The following is a 21,566-nucleotide window of genomic DNA, read 5'->3' as shown; positions in this document are numbered from 1 at the left end:
ATATGGTTGTGGTTAATTCAGTTGTAACTGACAAGCTTTGTTTGGATCAAAAGGTTGATCCTAAAATAAAATCCCTGACTTTTACCCAGCTAGTGCAGTTACTAGAGCTATGGCTCTTGAGAATGAAGTTGATCAGGATACTATTCCTTTGGCTGACACATGCACTGATCAGTCTTTTGATGAGGTCACTTTTGCTTCTGTTACTGATCAATCAAAACGTATTGATCATTGTGATCCTCTTTTAATCACTTATCCTCTTATGTCTAATCAAGGTGACAAATGACAATCAAATGTCGCTGAACAGGAAATGGATATTGAGATCTCCTGTTTGTTTCAGAGGGCTATCGAAGTTGACACCACAGTGGTACCTAAGTCGTATAGACAGGAAATTCTAAATATAGCCTATGAAACTCGTTTGTTTGGTCATTTGAAAGTCGTCAAAACTTACCACTAGGTCTTACATCATTTTTATTTGCCGGATATTAAAAATGATGTTTCTGAATATTGAGATCTTGTTGTATTTGTAAACTGACCAGTTTTAATTCTTTTGAACTATCTTTTGGACATGTTGTCCTGGTGAAAAAGGCTTTTATATTTCCACCTTATATCAAGACTTTAATAAAAGCTACCATTTTGCATCCTTGGGCAAGGAACTGTAGTCCAGTTTCCTCATCACTGAATTACCTGCTTATGTTGCTGTGCCATAAAGCATAAAATTAAAACCATAGGTCAGAGCATATTTTATATTAATACATCTATCTGTCATTCTATTTTCTGTTTCCACACAGTACTTGAATTTACAAGCATCTATCATTACAGATTTTGTGGATGGCATGCATTTATGGTAAGGAATAAGCCTATCAAATCTCTCAGGATTTTTATTTGTTGTTTTTATGATTAATTTTCAAACTAGGAAAACATTATTATATCTGTTTTCCATGAAATGATTTTTTCATAGCACATTTTAATACAGATGAAACACTGTAGTGGGAAAGTGGCCTTTCCAATGGGGGACTATACCTGTGATAAGTGTATGTATGTATATGAGTAAGAAAGTTACATGTAACTTCAAAACTTGTCACTTCTTCAATGAAAAAGTAACAGTTATATAAAGGTTCTTCTTGTCTCAAGAATAGACTTATTTGAAGTCAACATACATCGATAGTTCTTAATTCTTAAGTGTGAAATATTTATCCAATTTTGTTTGGGTTATGTTCACAGCTAAGCCATTCAAAAACCATTATTTAAATCTTGGTACATGCATCAATTGGCATTCAGAATCCTTCTCTTTCTATTTACTCTGTTTTCCAACTGCTGCAGCATATTCTCCTTATGATGCTGTTAATTTGATTCTTTCTAAATTCAGGTTTTTTTTGGCAAGAACTCAGGAAGTCTTCCCATTATCATGAAGTTGATTAACTTGGACTTTGTTTTTCTAATGTACAAATTTTCCATTTACGTGCTGACATGTTAAGCTTTCGTTATGGCTTTTTCCTATGTTGCTAATTGTACTGCAGTTTAATCATAAGACAGAACTTTCATAGAGTAAATGAAAGGCCTTATTTATAACGGATGTGATACATGTACTGTCACACGATTTTTGGGCCTTAGCTTGAGACCCTGTTTTGTTCAAGGTGCATTTCTGTTTGTGTTTGGATCCACAAAAGCAATATTTAGCCTATGTTGACCAAGTTATGATCTTAATGATTACATCTGGTCATAATCATCCAAAAGAATAATTCAACAGCATTGTGAAGCCCAAAACACTACCACAACATTGCTGAGCCCATTTTCTGTAAACGTCTGCATTTGTAGATAATTATCTCGATAATGAAAACCTGACATATGGAAACAGACATCGGAAAGATTACTTACCTTACAGTATGAATTAAATATTGGTTGTGGATAAAGACGCTGATGGATACCCAGGTACGCAGGTTGTTGTTGTTGTTGTGGGGTTTAACGCCATTTTTCAGCACAAAATAGGCTATACATGGCGGCCAGTATTAATGGTGGAGGAAGAACCCGGGAAAACCCCGGAAAGAACCACTGACCCATGAGAAGCTACTGGCAAGCTTTCTCACATACCCACATTGCCTGAGTCCGAGACTCGAACCGGCGCAGACAGAGGTGAGATGGCAGTGATCCATAACGAAGAGCGCTTTAGACCACTCGGCCACTCAGGGCCCCAGGTACGCAGGTTAATAATAACCCATTTAATGAACATTTGTGTACCTGTATTAAAAAAACGTATTCCAAATTCAGATTGAGACACACATCAGTTATTACAGTTTCGTGTCTTGTGCGCATTTATTCATCGTCACAGGGGTTTGTATGGTTGCTTACAATTCACTTGTCATACATGTACTATACAATACATGTAATGAAAGGAGGACAGTTCTTTCTTTTCTCGTGCAACCTATTTAAGAATCAATGCTGATATTTAAAGCTAGATTGTCCTAACGTCATTCCTGTTCATGGTTCGTGTACCATTTTTCTTGTGACTTAAACACGCTTGGTTTGAGATCCTGTTGACATTTACTAGGATAATACCTTTCGTCAACAGCAACAGTACGTACTGATTAAGAAATATTCAACAAAATAAAATTTAAATAGGTACTACAATTCAAATAAAAGAAAGCACAGTATAAACGTCCAGTTTAACTAATGCCATTTTTGCCTCAAGTTTGTGGCCCTGGAGCAAGTATTAGCTGTTCAAGTCAGGGTTGCTGTTCACATGTCATTTTTACTGGACTCTTTTTTTTTTTTTTTAATAGCGGGAAACCCAAGACATATTTTTGTAACAGCAAAGGCAACACAAATACTTGGTTACCTTAACATGCACTTCTTATACCATGTTAGGAAAAAATGAATGAAATGGACAACTATACAGACTGAAATTTTTCACTGAAATATTTAAATATAAGGGAAATCTTTGTTATTTAATAACACTGAAAAATAAATCTAATAACAATTGACCACATATGTAAATATGGTAATTTTTGCATTAATTTTACATGAAACAGTTCCAAGAAAACAGATGGGATGCAATACCACTTGTCATAGATTCATTCCAGACCTGCCAACTCTTATGATTTTGACGTAAGTCTCACGAAAATTACCCTTAAAATACGGACTTATGGCATACTAGCAATAACTATGGGAAAATGATCGTTGACAACAAATCTGGATAATTGGTTCATCCGGGTTTTATTTGGATCCTGGTTTCATCTTAGAAATAGTGAAATTAGTCAGGAAGCCAGACTAACTTTACAGCAGCACCGCAGACGCTTTAAACTGCACCTGTTTGTTGAAGCGTCTGCATAATCAAATTGTTGATTATAGAATTTTTAGAAATGGCATCCAGAAAGCGATGCATGTTTAAGACAAATGGGAAAATAAGCTTCTAGAAAAGTGTTAATAATCAAAACAGAAATATAAAATGGAGTATTCAGATTCTTATGGATAAAAGCTGGAAAGGACACAATTACGTTTATTGGACATCACATGCCAATTTGAGTATGGTTGCCGTTGTCATGTGAAATGGAAAAGAATTTCCAAGAATTATGTCTAGTTGAGAGATAGCAACAAGTCATTGAGCTGCATAGGGTTTGGAACTGTTGTTTGTTTTAAATAAAGTCTGCACGTACTTTACAGACTTTTCAGTTGAACATAATGTTTATAGTCAATGCATTGAACTTTTAATTACATTTTCCAGCTTTACAATAGCAGTTATTGATATTTTGTTACACCTTACTGAAAACTGGTCAATCTTACGGAAACAAATCAATTGCCTTACTGAAACGGATTCATCAGGGTTGGCAGATCTTTCATTCTATTTTGATACTACATGTGTAGCTGAATCTTCTAAACTGAAAATAAATATGTCAGATATCATTTTTAAAAATGGGCTATATCAATATGACTGTTGGATATTATTTGACTGAAAAATGTTAGAGGAGAGGGATTTTGTTAAATTTAAAAAGATGTTGCACTGGACCATCATTAAGGAACGCACCATGGCAGGTCAAGGATACTACAACAATCATCATTTGTGGACTTTACAACTATTTGTGAAAGTTGCTGTAGACACGTTGACTAGTTAAATGAATGTTATGCATAAATAATATATCAGTTTCTTTTGTGTCTATACTTTTGTATTAACCACTAAATTCCACATGGATTTAGCCGATTTGTGACAAAAAATTTAACTGCAGATTAAGGTAAGTAGCAAAAATAAATGTACATTAAATAAAATAAATGTATGTTTTTCATAGTTTTCTGTTATTATGGCATGTAATATATATAGATTGCTCTTTTTATATTAAGATTATGCTTTTTACCACTTATATAAGTAATAGCCGAGTGGTCTAAAGCGCTCTCCATTACGGATCACTGCCATTTCACCTCTATCTGCGTAGGTTTGAGTCTCAGATTCGGCCAGTGTGGGTATGTGAGAAAGCTTACCAGTAGCTTCTCGAGGGTCGCTGGGTCTTTCCGGGGTTTTCCCGGGTTCTTCCTCCACCATTAATACTGGCCGCCATGTATAGCCTATCGTGTGCTGAAAATGGCATTAAACCCTACAACAACAACAATATAAGTAATAAATTATGCTTATACCTCTCTTGGGGGTTGGCATGTGTGAGCCTACAATAAAGCAGTTCAAGTTCACATTTGATACAATTTTCTTTTGATCATGTACCCTGGTAACCGATCGTTGGGATTGATGGGCGCCCAGTAGAAATTTGCCAAAGTGTTTGTTTTTTTACTACTGTGCTGGTCGCATGTTGCAACAGAGGGGTGGCCACACATGAGGGGCACTTTGTACACAAACTCATTGTTACCTATAAATCTGGCAATGTAAATGAGGAGATAGTATAAAAGGGATACCACTGTATTGTTGAAATAAATTTATGCTTTTTAAAAAAACATTTGCTCTCCTTCTATCCAACTTAAGTTTGGTGGATCACTAATCAGAAATTCAAAGGAAATGATTTCATTGTACTGATCTTTTTAATACCACATAACTGCATTTAAAAAGTAGATCTGCTACAAACATTTTGCAAGTCCAAAATAGCAGTATGTGATATTGTGTGACACCTTACTGAAGAATACTCCATAATGAGGAAGAAGATCAAATGCCTTACGTAGATGGTGTTTTTAAGGCTGGGATAGGAAAATTCCAGACTAATGCATATCTCTTGTTCCTAATATTGAACCTAAAGAGAAGAAATGCTGGATAATGTTTATTGTTGTTTTTAGAGGTTTTTTTTAATTTATTTATAGAAAGCAGCAAATTAATGTTTGCCAGATCATCTCAGTTACCAGCCCTGGTGGAAGCAGACATACAGAAGCTGGAGGAAGAAAAGAAACTGCTTCATGAGGATACATTGAAAAGAGATAAACAGTTCTGGCTGTATTATCAGGTACAAACTGTGACCTGTTCCATCTCTGTATATCCAATATCAATCTCAGTAGGACCTCCCTCTTAAGAGGCCTCTAATAAGAAAGATAACTTTCATCATATTTACACAGGTTAAAGATTATAAACTGCTTATCATATACCCAAAGAAATGGGTATATTGGTGTTAGATTTTTCAGTATGACACTCAGAAAGACAGAATACAGATTTACAGCAGGTCATTAACTGTTAAATATTGGAATTATTAAAATTGAATAATGTAATTTTTCTTTATAGCATTGTCATTGAAGAGCATGTTGTCCATTATCTAACATTTGTCCATTTGTTAACACAAGGTTGTTAGAGCAACTCCTTGTAAACTACATGCAGAATTACCATGTCACTTTACGAACATGTTGTTCCAAAGGTTAATTTGATCCTAATGAAAATGGTGCCAGTCTGACATCCAGCATGGCCACCATGGCACCCATCTTGTTATTTCTATTTCTGAACAAAAAGTTGTATTTACATCAGCTTTTCACCAGAAGACTTTGTACGACGTTGAGTTGAACCTAAGTTAAATGGTTCTGCTTGGATATCCAATGCAGTTTCCACAGTGGCCATCTTGAAAATCTTTTTGTTGCTATTCCCAAACAGAAAGTCATATTAGCATAGGGTTTTCATGATTTCTTATGGTGTCTTGCTGATCTGAAATAAAAGTTGTGCCAATATGATATCAAATATGGCAGGCACAGTGGCCAACTTGAAAATTATTTTCTTTTCCTCCCAGATGTGAAGTCATATTAACATTTGGTTTTTTACCAGAAGATTTCTAAAGTTGTCTACTTGGTACTAAATGAAAATTTGCAAGTCTGACATCCATTATGGCCTCATTGGCAGCCATCTTGAAAATGTTGTTATCGTTATTCCTACTACATGGATAGTCATATCAGCATAGGGTTTTCATCCAAAGAATAATTATGATGTCCAGTTGGTCATGAATGAAAATGGTGCTGATCTGACTTCAATGTTCATGGCAATTGCAATCGTTTTGAAAATATTTTTGTTACTACACCTTCTACGTGGAAAGTTGCATCAGCATTGAGTTTTCATCAGGAGACTTCTTATGTTGGTCCTGAATGAAAATTATGCAAATCAGACATCCAACATGTCCACCATGGCAGTCATTGTGAAAATTATATTATTTCTACTCCTCCAAATTTGATGGTCATATGAACATAATGTTTTTACCAGAAGTCTTGGGATATCTAGATGGTTCCAAATGAAAATACTGCCCTGCACATATCCAATATGGCTGCCACAATAAGCATATTGAAAATCCTGTCAGAAATACTCCAAAATGGATGGTCATATTGACACTGGGTTTTCACCAAAAATCTTTGGTGTTGTCATGTTTGATATAAATGAAAATGGTGCTGATCTTGTATCCAGTATGGCTGCCACAGCAGCTAATTTAAAAATCTTAATGCTGTTAAAATAACTGAGATAGTTTCAACACTCAGAAGTTTAAAAAAAGAAAGTAGATTTTTAGGTCAGTTATGTTTCTCAGAGAATACCTACATTACTTTAGGAATGTTAGCCTACTACCTTGTGAATCCAGCCCTACCAAAAGATGAATATTAGCTTTTCCGCTCTATTTAAACAAAGGGCAATAACTCTTACCATTACTTCCCCTTGGCACCATAAGGTTTAGCTAGTTTTAAGCTGAGTGAAATACTAATGAGGATGCTCGCATTGCTGGGTGGATGGGAGGGTTTGTAAGTAACGTGATTTGGTAAGTATTCTTGTAGAAATGTAATTTGGTTCAAAGCCTGGCCCAAGCCATACCAAAGACTGGTACTAGCAGCTTCCTTGCTTGGCACTCAGCATTAAGAGGTTAGTGTTAGGACTAGTTGGCCTGGTGTCAGGATAATGTGACTGAGTGGGTCATAATGCTACATGTCTGTGGCATGATGCCCCAGTGCTGGACATATCTATAAACTGCTATACTGCAGACATCGTAGCAACATGACTGAAAAAAGTTTTAAAGCTATGTTAAAAAGCCAAATCACACACACACATACATAATGTACTTAAAAATTTGCTTTCTCTGTCAGATTAATTCTCCAATCATATTATGTTAGAAGAATAAGTAATAGGAGGGGACACAGTATCTGACCTCTACCTTGGGTATCCTTCTAGGGAAAAATAGCTGGATTCCGCCATGACCTATAATCCGTTCTCCTAATTACATAAACAACACACATACAAGCCAACCATTATGCATTTGGCGTAATCATTGATGTGTTTCAGTAAATTATTCTTTACACTTGACTGTATATGGAATAATGCTTTTTCAGTATATCCCCCTCCAAAAGAAATCAGTACTTTTTCTCATTTGTATTAACATCCCATTAATCCCACATATCATATTCAAGAAAAGACTGTTTCTATGTAAACATAACATAAGAGTACACTTGTCCATAGATTTGCTTGCACTTTTCTGACAGTATTAATATGCTCTATTTATAGCAGCTGTCCTTTTTCCAAGAAACATGCTGGTTTCTACTTTCAAACCTTTGACCTCAGATTCGTTGTTATGATACATGTTTGTTAGAGAACCAATCTACAGTGCATTGTAGGTCATGTCTAATGGCTTTTATACAGGAGTACAATAGACCTGCATGTACTTTCCTCACACTATCAATATATTCTATTTGATACCCACTGTATGGCTTAGTTCAGGAAAAACAGACTGGTTGTCTAATTTTGAATCTTTGCTCTCAGATTCTTTGTTCTAATTCATATTTTGTACAGAAGAACCAGTCTGTAGGTAAAAGTCAAGTCAGATTTATTCTAGATGATGCATGTGTTTGAGCAAAAGTGGTTTTCAGTTTCACATGGATCAGAAAAAAACCACCCAAAAAAAACAGAATCCTCCAAAGATTAAAATATGAATACATGAATGACATAATACAGCATTCCATTCTAGGGCAGTATTACACCTATTGCAGGCTGTGTGGAAAGGATTTTAATATTGGTCATGGTGGTAAAGTTGATGTGGAAAAATACTTGAAAACAAAGAAACACATCGGATTATGTTGTCTTACTAACTCCATTACCAAAGTTAACTTCTTTTTTGAAGCACAACTCAAGTGCAGGCACAAATTTTATAATGCAGAGATGTTATTTAACGAGTTTTTAATAAAACACAGATACCCTCAGCAGAAGCAGACCGCGTTGGTCCTTTGTTCAAATGGATGATTCTTGAAGAAGAAAAAATTGCTGAAAAATATGCATGTGCATGAATCATATCATCTAATATTGTTCTATGTTCAGCTGAAGATACTTCACTTAAAATAGCAGAAGCCATGAAAATATAGCTGTTTTGCATTGCCACAGATGGGAGTAGTGAGTATAATGAGAAAAAGTTGCACAAAGTCTTTGTTAGATACTTTGACAATGAAGATGGCAAAGTCATGAGTGTTCTTCTTTCATTACCAGAATGAACTGTAGATTCCACTGGAGAAAATATTTTTGGTTTGTTTGATAATTCTTTGAAGAAACATGACATAAGTTGATGGAACTGTATTGGTTTTAAGCTGATAATACATCAGTGATGACTGGAATTCATAAAGGAGTTGCATCCTTTTTTTGAAAGTGTCACAATCAGTGTACATAACAGGTTGTCCCTGTTATTTGATGCACTTTGTTAGAGACGGTCAAAAATCTTTAAAATTTAAGATTCTTTGTCAAGAGTTTTCCCTCTCTATTGCTACCCTTGTCTACCTCGGATTATCTAGGAGATTTCCTGAAGTATCAATCTGGCATTCTACCTGACACGTACCTTATGCAGACAGCTGGTGTGCAACAGCACCTTATTTCCCAGCAAAAAGACCCACTCATTTTAAGATATAAATTTCCTCTTCTTTGTCAGGTTATGAAAGGAATATTGGTTATTTACCATTCAAATGCTGACTTTGTGTGATTGTTCAGTATTGTTAACAAAAATAAAACTTATTTCAGATCCAGGCTCTACTGGTGTGCAAAACTTTCAAGGTCTAAGCTGGTACTAACTGTTTTGAAATGCAGCATGACAGTCAGTTGCTTTCTAAAGCGAAAAGTGCAACATATAAGAACTTGAAGTCGTAAATGATGTTAAAAGACCAGAGTGGTAAATAAATCATTTTGTACATATGCTCATTGAATTTTTATCATGTTATATGTGGGTTACTCTTTTTCTGCTCGGATTACTCTTTTTCATCACTTGGATTACACTTTTTCCTCACCAGGGGTTGGCATGTATGAACACAGTCTGGGGTCACTTGACCTGTGATCCTAACATATGGAAAAGAAGATGAATATTGCAATCTTTTTAGAGTAAAACCTGTCCTGAGAGACCACCTGTCTCAAGAGACCATGTTCTACCTGCACAGATTTATTGATAATATGGTATTATTACTTTTCATGGGAGACCATCTGTTTGAGAGACCATTATTTTTTGTCAGAAGGGGTAGTCTATCAAAACAGGTTGTACTGTAAGTACAAAATTTCACTGACAAATCCAGCAAAGCTAACAGGCTGTGTTGATTGATCTATTTGGCTCTGGCTGCCGTCTGTGCTGCCGCCACTGGACCAACAAGATGTAAGGTTTTCAGCTGCGACACTAAATCTTTGAGATAAAAACTTTAGAAGGTTGATTCAGCATGCCAGCTAACAACTTCTGTTTCCTGGATTGAAATGTTGAACACAAGGCTTAAAGAGATGGCTCCAAGCTTCTGAGCCATAATCTTTGTGAGGGAACTCTTATCTGGTGAGACATCAGAGTACACTGAGCATACAACCCACTTCTGCCACAAAGCAAGGCTTGAGGAGTGATATCCAGTGTCCTGGCTCTCACCTGAGGAAGAGGCATTTGCTCGTGTCATAACTTGTCTCTGCATTTCAAAGTAGTGCTTGAGAGCGCAAACAGGATCTTGCATGGTTACTGTTCTCTACTTGCATATGGAAGAGAGTGAGTGATGACTCTGGTGACCAATGGAGAGTAACCGATTTTGGCTACAGAGCCTAGTTATATCAGAGAACCCCACTTCAGCCACAAAGCAAAGGCTTGAGGGGTGATATCCACTGTCCTGTCTCTCACCTGAAGGAAGAGGTGTTTGCTTGTGACGCAACTTATCTCTGTGCATTTCAAAGTAGTGCTTGAGAGTGCAGACAGGGACTTCTCCAGCGGGATTCCCATGGTCAGTCAACTTGGGTTGCACCACTGATGTAGGAGTTCCAAAAGCTGTTATATGCGGAACCAAATGCGACTACAATCAGAGGAGCACCAATTTTAATTCAGGTATCAGAAATTTGGTCTAAATCAAAGGTAACATAGTTAAATTAGACCATTGCTTGTAGTAATTTCAATGTTAGAATTGGTGTACCAGAAGAAGGGATTTCTTTCACAATAGGCTTGGTTGAATCTGTAAAAGTGGCGGTTACATGGCCGCCATGTTTCTTGACCAGCATATCATATTACTGTGTTTGCATTATAAGAGCTGAATTTAACTTAGGATTTAGTAATGGCTTTTGTACTTGTACTTAATGCAGCATGTCCATGTGCAGCAAGTACTTTGCTGCTTTGACTGTATCTTCTGGACTGTCATGTTTTGTAACGCAGATAACTAAGACATGAAAATACGTTATATCTATGTTATCTCTTGCTAAATGCAGAGCCGTTTGACACAAATACATATTTTCTCTCCACCCATTTATCTATTTTGCTTCTATTTACATTTTGCTACAAATTTATTGATTTTCCAACATCTTATGCAGACTGCTGCTCAGACCAATGAGCCAACCGACCTTCTGGCCAAACAGCTGACCTAGCCGCACCCAAAATGCTCAATGGCAAAAGTGCAGCAGTCTAACCAGCCAAAACAGCCAGTCATACCAACCCAGCCATCTGTACCCTAGCAGTCAGCCTAGTCAGGTGTACCAGACCATCGTGTTAGTATGCAAGCAGTCCAGGATTCCCAGATCTGAATGTATGAGCACGTTGATGCCCTCTCAGTCAACTGGGAATGAATATAGGCCAGTGTTCTCTCCCCCCCCCCAATTAGTTCTGATCCAAAGTTAATCCAGAGAATGAGGGGCACATATTACAAAATAATCTTGATTGCCCCTCTCTGATGAGACAAGTCTTGGGTCACCAATATGCTTGCCGTGGCTACTGATGTGCCACAAAAAAATCCTTCTGACCCTGAACCATCTCAAACAGCCACAGTAACAAATCTTTCACTAATGTCCAGATAAATGCTTCATGCATGGTTCTTGTCTGGCATTTACTGAATAGGGAACAATTCCCGTTGTGAGTTGTGGAGAGGATCTCATTAGTAATATGGCCGTCCACTTGAAAAGTATACAAGGGGAAATGACTCCATTCTCCAGCTTCCTAACTTCTTTCTTGTTCTCACTGAAAGCAAGAAGCTAGCACTGATAACAATTAATGATAATACTGCACAATTTCTTTCACATTCTGACTTTGGTGACAACAAAGATCTCTTGGAGTTGTTAATCAACTTTTATCTATTCTGATCTCGCCCTCTAACCCTGTTCTCAAAGTAGAATCTATCGTGGATGTTAGCAAGGCTCTTCTAAGTTTGAACCTTTGTCCACTGTCCCACTGAAACAAGAAGCTTACAAGAGATGATCTCTGATAGCCTTGACATCAGCATTAAGAGTAAATGAGCTCCATGCTCTGTCCATGGGTTCAGACTACCTACAGTTTTGTTCTGACAGTTTAGTCATTTTAATGACAAAACAAGGTTTGAATGTTAAGAACATGCTTTGCTCTACTGGCAACCAGAAAATGATTTATGACCCCTCTCATCAATTGATCCTTCAAGAGAGGCAAGGTTACAGGATTCAGTATGTGCTCTCCAAATCTATCTAAAGGACACAAAATCCATCCAGTCCAAATGCCAGAAGCTTGTGCTCCCACTAAAAATAGGAAAACATGACATACCGGGCCTTGTCTTTCAGTGCATTGTCTAAATATATAATAGAATAAATTGGTAATCATGCCCAGTCCACTTTTTGACTCATTTTATTTGTGTGACATGACCTCTCAATACAAATTTGAATCTCAAGGATCCCATGATTCTGCCCAGACAGGCACCAAACCACGCCATTCTGAACTCAGCCACATCCTTAATTAGACCTGTCAACTTTAGTTGGATTCACTCAAGATATCTTCCTTTTCAATCATCTGTCAAGTACAGGAGCCTACAGGGTAGTTCCATGCACGTGTACATACACATACAATTATATTCAGGTGTATAACCTATCATTAGGAAAGTCTAATCCTAAAAGTAGATAGTTCTTTTGACCCTACAGCATGAGTTTAGGTAGAGGTTGGATGGTCAGGATTTCCTCCTCCTCCTCCTGTTCTTCTAATATGAATGTGATTGGGCAGTGTATTTTCAGAGAAAGGAAATTTTATAGTAAATTATGTTTCTCAGAAAATACTTATCCAATCACATTACATTAAATCCCTCCCAACCTTCAAGCAGTGTGAGCATCCTGTCTCAAAAAGTGCTTTAGTTAAAACTTGACGAAATTTGGTATCACATTGTTGGGTAAAGGGAGGTAATATGTAAGAGTTAATTCCCTTTGTCAATTCTATATAGACAGACATCATCACGTCTATGGGATAGCACAGTTATGGACTTAGCAGAATTAATTCCTTACATTAATGTGATTGGAGAATTTTGGTGAACATAATTTACTGTAAAGCTTCCTGTTTTATAAGAGAGCCAAATAATAACATTTACTGAGAAATAATATTTCTGGTTTTAAGAATAAAGCAACTTCTAGCTGTTCAGCAGGCAATTCCATGAAATTGCTGTGATTCTAAACTGTATTTACATCTTTATGAAAAATCCACTTTGTATGCATTGTGATATCTTTTACTCTGAATGAATCTGATGTATTAGTTCAAAAGTGCACATATTTTAGTACTTGGAATACTTGTGTCTAACAGGGCTGGATGTTTTTAGTCAATTCACATGATGCAAATGCAAGAGTAATTTGTGTAAAAAGTATAGTAACACACCTGTTCATCAATGGCATGTGAAATATGATACTGATGTCTGAATGCAGCCACTTTTATACACCATGTCCAGCAATGCTGTACACATTTTTATGTCAGATAAGAGAAAGAAGTTGCAACCACATCATTTTATGTGGTCTTTGTCAGAGTGCTATCATACATATGAGTAACAAGCAATTTCATATCAGTGACATGATAATGATCACATCAGTTCATGCTGCACAGTAAGCATTCATTTTACAAAAGCTTGCATCCTTAGTTTCTGCAAAAAGAGTCAAGAAAACTTAAAAAATATCTTTTGTGAAAATTTGGTATTTTGACTTTTGATGTTCAAGTTATCTAAGTCAGACATGAGGTGCACACAACCTTTATCTCAAATGTTGAAATCTTAATTTGATTTGCCAATGATTTGTAAATTCATTATAAAGTCATTATTTGTTAATTTGAGATGAGAATTTTTCACTGACATATGATATCTGTTCTCTTGTCAGATTATGTAGAAGTTATCTCACATATATTATATGATCAGAAATGGCCTCTCTGGGGTAAAAGGATGTAACTCCCTGCACCTCTTACGTGTTCTCATTAGTTATTATGATCAGATTAGATATTTGAAGAAGAAACCAATTTTTTCCTAGTAAAATATATTTCAACAATAATATTTACCAATCATAATACACATGCAGCCTCCCAACAATTGCATCCATATAGAGAGCATGACTTCTGCTCAAGTAGTAACTGACGCATTCACATGATCTGGCACCAATCTCTGTATCAAGGGAAGATTATTCTGTCACCTAGATGGGCAGTTAAATTGTAATTTTTTTAACTAAGTAGTTTTAGTCTAGGAAGGATGGATTTGCAAGGTAGTAGTAGTTCTCTTAAGATATTATGATTGATTAAGTATTATCGAAGAAACATTTTACTAGAAAAATAATGCTTTTCTTGCTTTCAGACCTTGTTGGATTCCTTAAGATTGCTGGAGACCCTGATTTCTAAGTATAGGCTCAGGAATCAGCCAGAATATGATGCTTTTACCGCTGAGTGGCTTATTGCAAAATGTGATGCCATGTGTCTCAAGATAAAGTGAGTACATTGGAACCTGACTAAATTGATCCCTATGTATTACAGAACCATAACAAATGCAGCTGCACAATTTAGTCCACTTTAGTAATGTTATTCTGAGTTTTCTTGTGTTCTGCCAATTTCAGCCTCAGTTTTGTTGTCACTTTTGATTCTGTCCTGCCCAGACTGTATTTTCATAAATAATTAGCATTTATCAGTCTGAAGGGGAAACAAATGGCCAAAATGGCCCTCCTTGTGGTTTACATTATGTGCATCATTTTGATCAGATCAATTGAGAATGTTTTCATATAATTAAGATCATGACCAAAAAAGTGACACTGGGCAAATGCACAACTAAATTGCTCTTCAATGCATTTTTGATCAATATATATTTCAGTTTTTGTTTGCTATAAAGGAGTAAATATGCATTCTTTGCTGTCACTGATTTTTTAATTAACCATAGTTAAAGCTTACAGTGCTATCTAGCACCCACAGAATTTGTGGTGCCTTATTTTCATTTCTGTTCTTTTTTTTTCCCCCTCCGCATTGCACTTCAGCTGTCCATTGCATATCAATCAAAACTGAAGAAGAATGGATGGCCCAGGCTTTATCACCCTTATAGTCAAATGACACATTATAGTGTATGTATAAAGCAGACACAAGTATTCGTGCAACATGATGAAAGTACACTGTATTGCACAGGAAAGGACTAGAAAAATTTGTCATCCTAATTCAAACATTAGCTGGCCCATAGTTATCTGCCTTTAATGATGGCACTGATAATGTGATCCCTAGTATTGCAAGTGACAATAGAGTAGAAAATGCAATGTTGATCTCACTAGCTAATAAATCTTCAGGATATGCTTATATCTGAGGCAAAACTCTGCCTATGTATATAATATTGATTATACTATGTGCATTTAATTTGCTGTCAGTAAATGTCATTTATTACATACCCAAATAATCTTAAATGGCTGATCTGTGATTCTGTATCACATACCCCTAAAAATTTTGTATTGCACATCCAGCCTGGCACTACTTTTACAACTTGAATTATTCAATAATATTCAACTTTAAAAAATATCAGGAATGATTTATTGCTATACATTTGAAATTATTTAAAAAATATCATATTTATAAATTACAAAATGCAGTCATATTGAGTGAAAATGGCCACTTTTGCTGCAGAGAATAATTGGAGAGACCATAAGTAGTGACAAGCAGTTTATGTGCATGTAGGCTAAAAAAATCGAGTTTGTTGAGATGGATAGCAGTATTTTAGACAGAATGTTTGACAATGAGCACTAAGATGAAGCTGGTGTGCAAAACTACATCAGGCATGAGAGAGAGATCAATTACTTTGCTGCAGAAATCTAGTATTGAAATTTTTTATAAATCCAAACAAGTAAGAAAGATTCAGGGAGTCGTGACAAGATTAAAGGGATTGTTGGGTCTGAGGAATTATATTTTGTGGGGAAGGCACTTACCTTCCATTTCATCTGCATACAAAGCTATTATTGTATTAAAAGTGCAGTTAAAACCAGCAACAAAACATTATCATTTAGCTGTTCATGTTCATGTGTTCATGCATGTTTACATTCAGTGCTTTGCAACTCCAGCCAGGTTTAAGACAAAACATGCAACCATAGATAATTTATGAATGTACACAGTACCATTGAACAATATTATAGCTAGTAATGTGTTAGCCATTACATAGTTTCAATTTTACTTGTAGCTTTTCAGAGATGACAATATAACTCAATCATAAGTAATCAGAACTTTGACATTTGTCATCTAGTTTTCACCAGATCGACAGTAATTCTAATGGGGTTACTGTAACTCTTCCAAAAGACCCCTGACAAGAACTAACTCTGATTTTATTTTAAATGATATACTAATGAGTTGATAGAACTATCACCTGTCAGGCAACTGGTCAAAGGTCATAGACCTTTTATTCACTGTGTGGTGAGAGGAAGGTGAAGAGGGAGATGAGTAAGTATGGAGAGGTGAAATGATACACCCCTTCTGGTTCTGTATTCACCTGTCAAATCCATGCTCGCACTCATATCTGAGTTTTCCCACAAATGCCTCAGTGTGCCCTCAAATCGTGATTCACTAATCTTAGATGAAGAAACCACTCAACTCAGCATGAATATTTCACTCAAATAGATGAGATATTGTCTTACCTAAGTTAAGGAATACACTCAACTTGTGACTAGATAAAGAAAAAGAAATTATAAAATTAGATAAAGAAATGTTGAAAATTGAAAAGTTGTGTTAGGAAATTGAAATTCTTCACTTGAAAAAATTACTACTTGTAGAGCAATTTAAATCCAACTTTGATATTGTTGTTCCTGAGCAGTAAATTGAGGTACTGTATGTTATGTTAATTAAGATTCTGTTCACTGATAGTTCACGAGTAGCCATATTTTGGTTAATAATAATAGGTACATGTGAATTCAGTGTCATTTGCAGCACTTGGTAAGCTATACAAGGCAACCAGCTCATTTAGTGGAGCAAGAAAAAAGATGGTGATAACCACCAATACATGGGAAGCTACTGTCAAGCTTTCTTACATACCCACATAGGCCAAAGTAACCTAAAACCCATATGGAGATGTACGATGGCAGTGATCCATACAGGCAAGCACTTTATAACAATGAGCTAACCAGGGTCCTTGGTATTAATAGATACTAGCATATATTTTTTAATTGAGGAACTTGATTATTGCAAATAATCTAATTGTTTTGCCATCACCAGTCCCAACATATGAATATTCTGCAGTTTCATTAAATGCAAAATCCGTTTCTGCAGGAATGATATCACCCATTTCAATACCAACATTGTGCAAAATAACACAATTATGACTGCAGAATTACTAGGGGCAACTCTTAAACCATCATGTAAACAGTCGAAGCTGCATTTCATGATTCCAAATGTCTGTTCTATTTTTACTCTTGTTCATGTTTTGGCATTATTAAGAGTTCTCTCTGAATCATTGTTTAGGCATAAAAATGGGGTCATGAGGAAGGATGGACAAGGGTAACCAGAATCCCCTAAAAGCAGGCCATCATATTTCCCTGAAAATGAAAATAATATACATTTAATAGAAAGCAAATTTTTTAAGTAAATTATGTTTCTCTGAAAATATTTACCCAATCACATTACGTTAGGAATATTAGCCTACCTCAAGAATCCAGCCCTGCTAAAAAATTGTCTTATCGTCTATTTTTAGATAGACAAAGGGCAGTAACTCTTGCCTATTACTCCCACTTGATAGCAACAGGTGTCACTAGATTTTAGCTGAGCGAGACATGAATGTGGATGCTTGCATGGCAGGGTGGTTGGGAGGATGTGATTGGGTAAGTGTTCTCCTTCAAATTTATTCCCCAATCACATTATGTTAGGAGAATAAGTAATAAGATAAGGGCATACCTGTCAACTCCTTGAGATGAAAATCTGTACCCCTGTATTCATACATTATATTCGATACAACTATGCAAGATGTGAAGCAACAGTGAAACTTCACATAAAAGTGGTTATTAAATGATCACTAAAGCACTTAAATCATATATAGGGAGAAAATCTGGAAAGTCTTCTTTACACTGATATATTTTGTATTAGTGACTGAGTATACGGAGGGAATTAAATGATTAGCATAGAATTGGCAAGGTAGTGGCAGATTTCAAATGACCCAAGTTAGCTTGTGTATGCTAATTCATAGAAGGCAAGAGGGTGTTAATAATTTTCTTTGTTCCCGGGTTAAAAAATAAAAAGCAAACACTAATAAAATCATTTTTCAACTGCTTAAAACTAAAGTAACGTGTATAGGTTTGAATATATACTTTTTTAGATTCTTCACCTCTTATAGTGATAAGGAAAAAATATTGATATATCAATTAATCATTTCATCCCTAGTAGTAGGAAGCTGTGATGAGTAATCATTGAATTGTGGATATATTGTTTTGTTTTAGAAATCCAGTCTGAAATTGTTTCCTTGCAGATTAGTGGAGCTTCAGGTTATGTGTGATACATACACAGTGGAGACTATACAGGCTTTGGCAACTATCAGGTAAGTATTCTAATGGCCACCATTCAACCAGTTAAGCCTCTTATCATTCTGACCAATTCTTTCTATACTACAATATTAACTCATCTATACTATGTTTATACTGGTCAAGTGATTTCAAACTCTGAGTCTTTAAGCTGTGACAATAGACCCACATGTATGATTTTTTTTAAAAAGGGCAGATATTAAAATAGAAGGGTAGTCATACTTTTTACATATTATTATAAGTTGCAGATTTGTTTGTAGTATGTAATACAAAATTATTAAAAAAGAAAATGGGGAGGGTTACTAAATTTGTTTTGTTACAGTCACGGTCAGTATAACTTGAACCACTGAAGTTACTTTACTTTAATAACCAAGTATATATTGTGACTAGATGGTGTGGTTTGTTTTCATGATAACATGTATTCATACAAATATCTGTGTACAGTTACATATGAGTTGAAATCAAGTTTTCTCCGAATAATCATACCTGTATTTATCACATAGTCGGTACACTTTGCCTATAGTGTGTGCAGTTTTATATTTTTTATATTATAACATGTGAACATGTCAGTTTGTGTGATTCTGATTGGTCCAAAAAAGCCCATGAAATTATAGTGCAGTATTCTCTTTACTGATTGGCTACAATTATGGGAAAACCTTTTTAACCCCGCCTTCTGGACTGTTTTGTTGTCCATGAACATTTTGGCCGCCATTTTTTTTATTCAATTCACAAAAGGAATTGGGAGAAAAATGGTCTCATCTGTCAGAATATGGCCAATTTACCACCGCAGGGACTTGTTATGTCATGTATAACATATCATAATGTGAAACATGGCTAAAACCCAATGACAAGAACAACAACAACAAGTAAATCTAAGGGTATTGCTCAGTTCATAGCAAATGTGTAAGTTGGGGTTGGAGTGGAGTGGGCAGTAAACCTGAAGCATGTAATTCACCCTTTATACGAGCATTTTTAAATGTTAACTTACTGAAGAACGTGGACATAAACCAGTCTCCAAACTGACAGAAGTTTATCCAACCATTGCATATTTACATGGTAGGCCTAAATATGTGATGCAGTTCCGACTCAAAATAAAATTTGTTTACATATTCTGTAGTCTGCTGTTCAATGTCAAATACTGCAAATATCCAGTCACAAATACATTACAATAAATATGGGAATTTCTGCATCCAGGAAACCTTCCAAATGAATATTGCAACAATGTAATGTTTAGTTATTAAAGTGACAGGTTATGTAAACATGGACCGTCTACTGCATTCTAACCAGTACTTCATCAAACAGAGTGACATCACAAGTATTGGACATTTTGTTGAAAAATACTTTGTGTGTGTAAAATGTTCTATTTATTCAGAAGGATGCTTGTTCTTTGACTTATAGATTGTAAGAAAAGTATAATCTACTTTTAAACGTTATTACTAGTTCAACTTTGTTTGGGACTATTTTTTATGCACAACAATGAAATATGCAATGTCTGTCAGAATGAACAAAATTATTCATTCTTTTATCTATTTAAATAATTTCCACTGAAATAAATATTATATGATAAAAAGAATCTCAAATGGGTAATGATTTAATATTAAATTTATGAAACTTGTTGAATAAATTCAGTATTAAATCATTGCCCATTTGAGATCCTTTATGTATTGTTTACTGTGAACAACTTAAAGATAATTAAAAAACTTTGGTCCATTTTATTTTTGTTAAATCTCCCATAAACTGGTCATCTATTAGTGAATATACTTTTTTCCCTCAAGATTGTCATCGATACTAAACTACTTTGATTTACTTCATATTCGGAAATCAGAGTAAATGTACACTTCCTCTTCTTCTTTCTAAATCAGGGTACTACTATAACACACAGATGTACTAATCTAAGTGAACACAAATAAATAAATTATACAATTGTTCTTAAGTGTTGCTGGTGGCCCAGATCTTAAATTTATGGATTTTCGTGCCTCTTCTAATGTTCAAATGAGACACTAATTACTCTAGAAACACAGTTAACTTTGTTATCTGACAGGCAATAACTTTTAAAGCTTACTTGGATTTTTTTGCTTTCAGTTTGGTTATCATGATATAATCCTGTTGGTACTGAAAAGCTTCCTAACAAGATTGCAAAAACAACACTCCACATAAGCAATGAAATTTGTCTAACCTATTTGTATGTGCATGTATGTGATTTGGCTATTTTTTTCAAGCCACTTTTCTAACTTATTTTATACATTTTAATAACTTTTTTTGACTTTGACAAAAACATTGTTAGCATGATTAAGGAAAACCCACTTAAAGTACTGATCAGACTTTTTTAGACATATTTGTTTTAATATGTTGATGACCTGATTAGACTTTCAGGCCACAGTAGCAGCTTTTCATTTTTTTTAAATACATTTTTTATTAGACTTTTAGACACTCTTGATTAAAACCTTGTGAGCACATTTAAGCAAAATCTACTTCTAGTAAACAAATTGAATTTTGTATAATTTTTTGTATGTGTATGACCTTTTTAGATTTTAATGCAATTACAGTAATATTTAACATTTTTCCAAACTTTTAAATCTTCTAGACTTTTTGGTCTGCACATCTGTTGTGAAGGCATGCAATTTTTTACAAACACAAATCTTCTTGTGCATTTTGAATACAGTTGTTTATTGGTTGAAGACCAGAAAAGCTCATGTGATGGCCTATCATCTGCCGTCCAGCACCTGTGATCCATTTTGTTATTGCTTCTCCATTTAAACCAGTCATGTTGATATTTGTTATGAAATTTTATAAACATGTTTATCTCAATGTATTTTTGGTCATATTTGGTCATATTGTTGGTAACCTTCAGCATAGTCATATTAAATTTGGCCTTTTACTAAAACACTTTTTAAAATATGTAGTTGGGTTACTGTATATTGAAATTTCAGTCTAACCTTAAATGGAT

General features: G+C 35.2%; 1 protein-coding gene across 1 annotated transcript in view; it reads left to right on the top strand.

The window, feature by feature from the left end:
- LOC149782808 (HAUS augmin-like complex subunit 4) overlaps positions 1–21,566 on the top strand; it is a 54,583-nt gene that overhangs the window by 30,897 nt on the left and 2,120 nt on the right. The window contains exons 6-8 of the mRNA XM_089934326.1: positions 5,287–5,426; positions 14,455–14,585; positions 18,568–18,636. Coding sequence (XP_089790452.1) covers positions 5,287–5,426; positions 14,455–14,585; positions 18,568–18,636 — 340 coding nt within the window. The remainder of the gene's footprint in view (positions 1–5,286; positions 5,427–14,454; positions 14,586–18,567; positions 18,637–21,566) is intronic.

Source organism: Sinohyriopsis cumingii, chromosome 15, assembly GCF_028554795.1.
Source record: "Sinohyriopsis cumingii isolate HCF-2022 chromosome 15, ASM2855479v2, whole genome shotgun sequence".
Taxonomy (NCBI): domain Eukaryota; kingdom Metazoa; phylum Mollusca; class Bivalvia; order Unionida; family Unionidae; genus Sinohyriopsis; species Sinohyriopsis cumingii.
The sequence above is the reverse complement of the archived record's forward strand: the minus strand, read 5'-3'. Positions and strand labels throughout refer to the sequence as shown.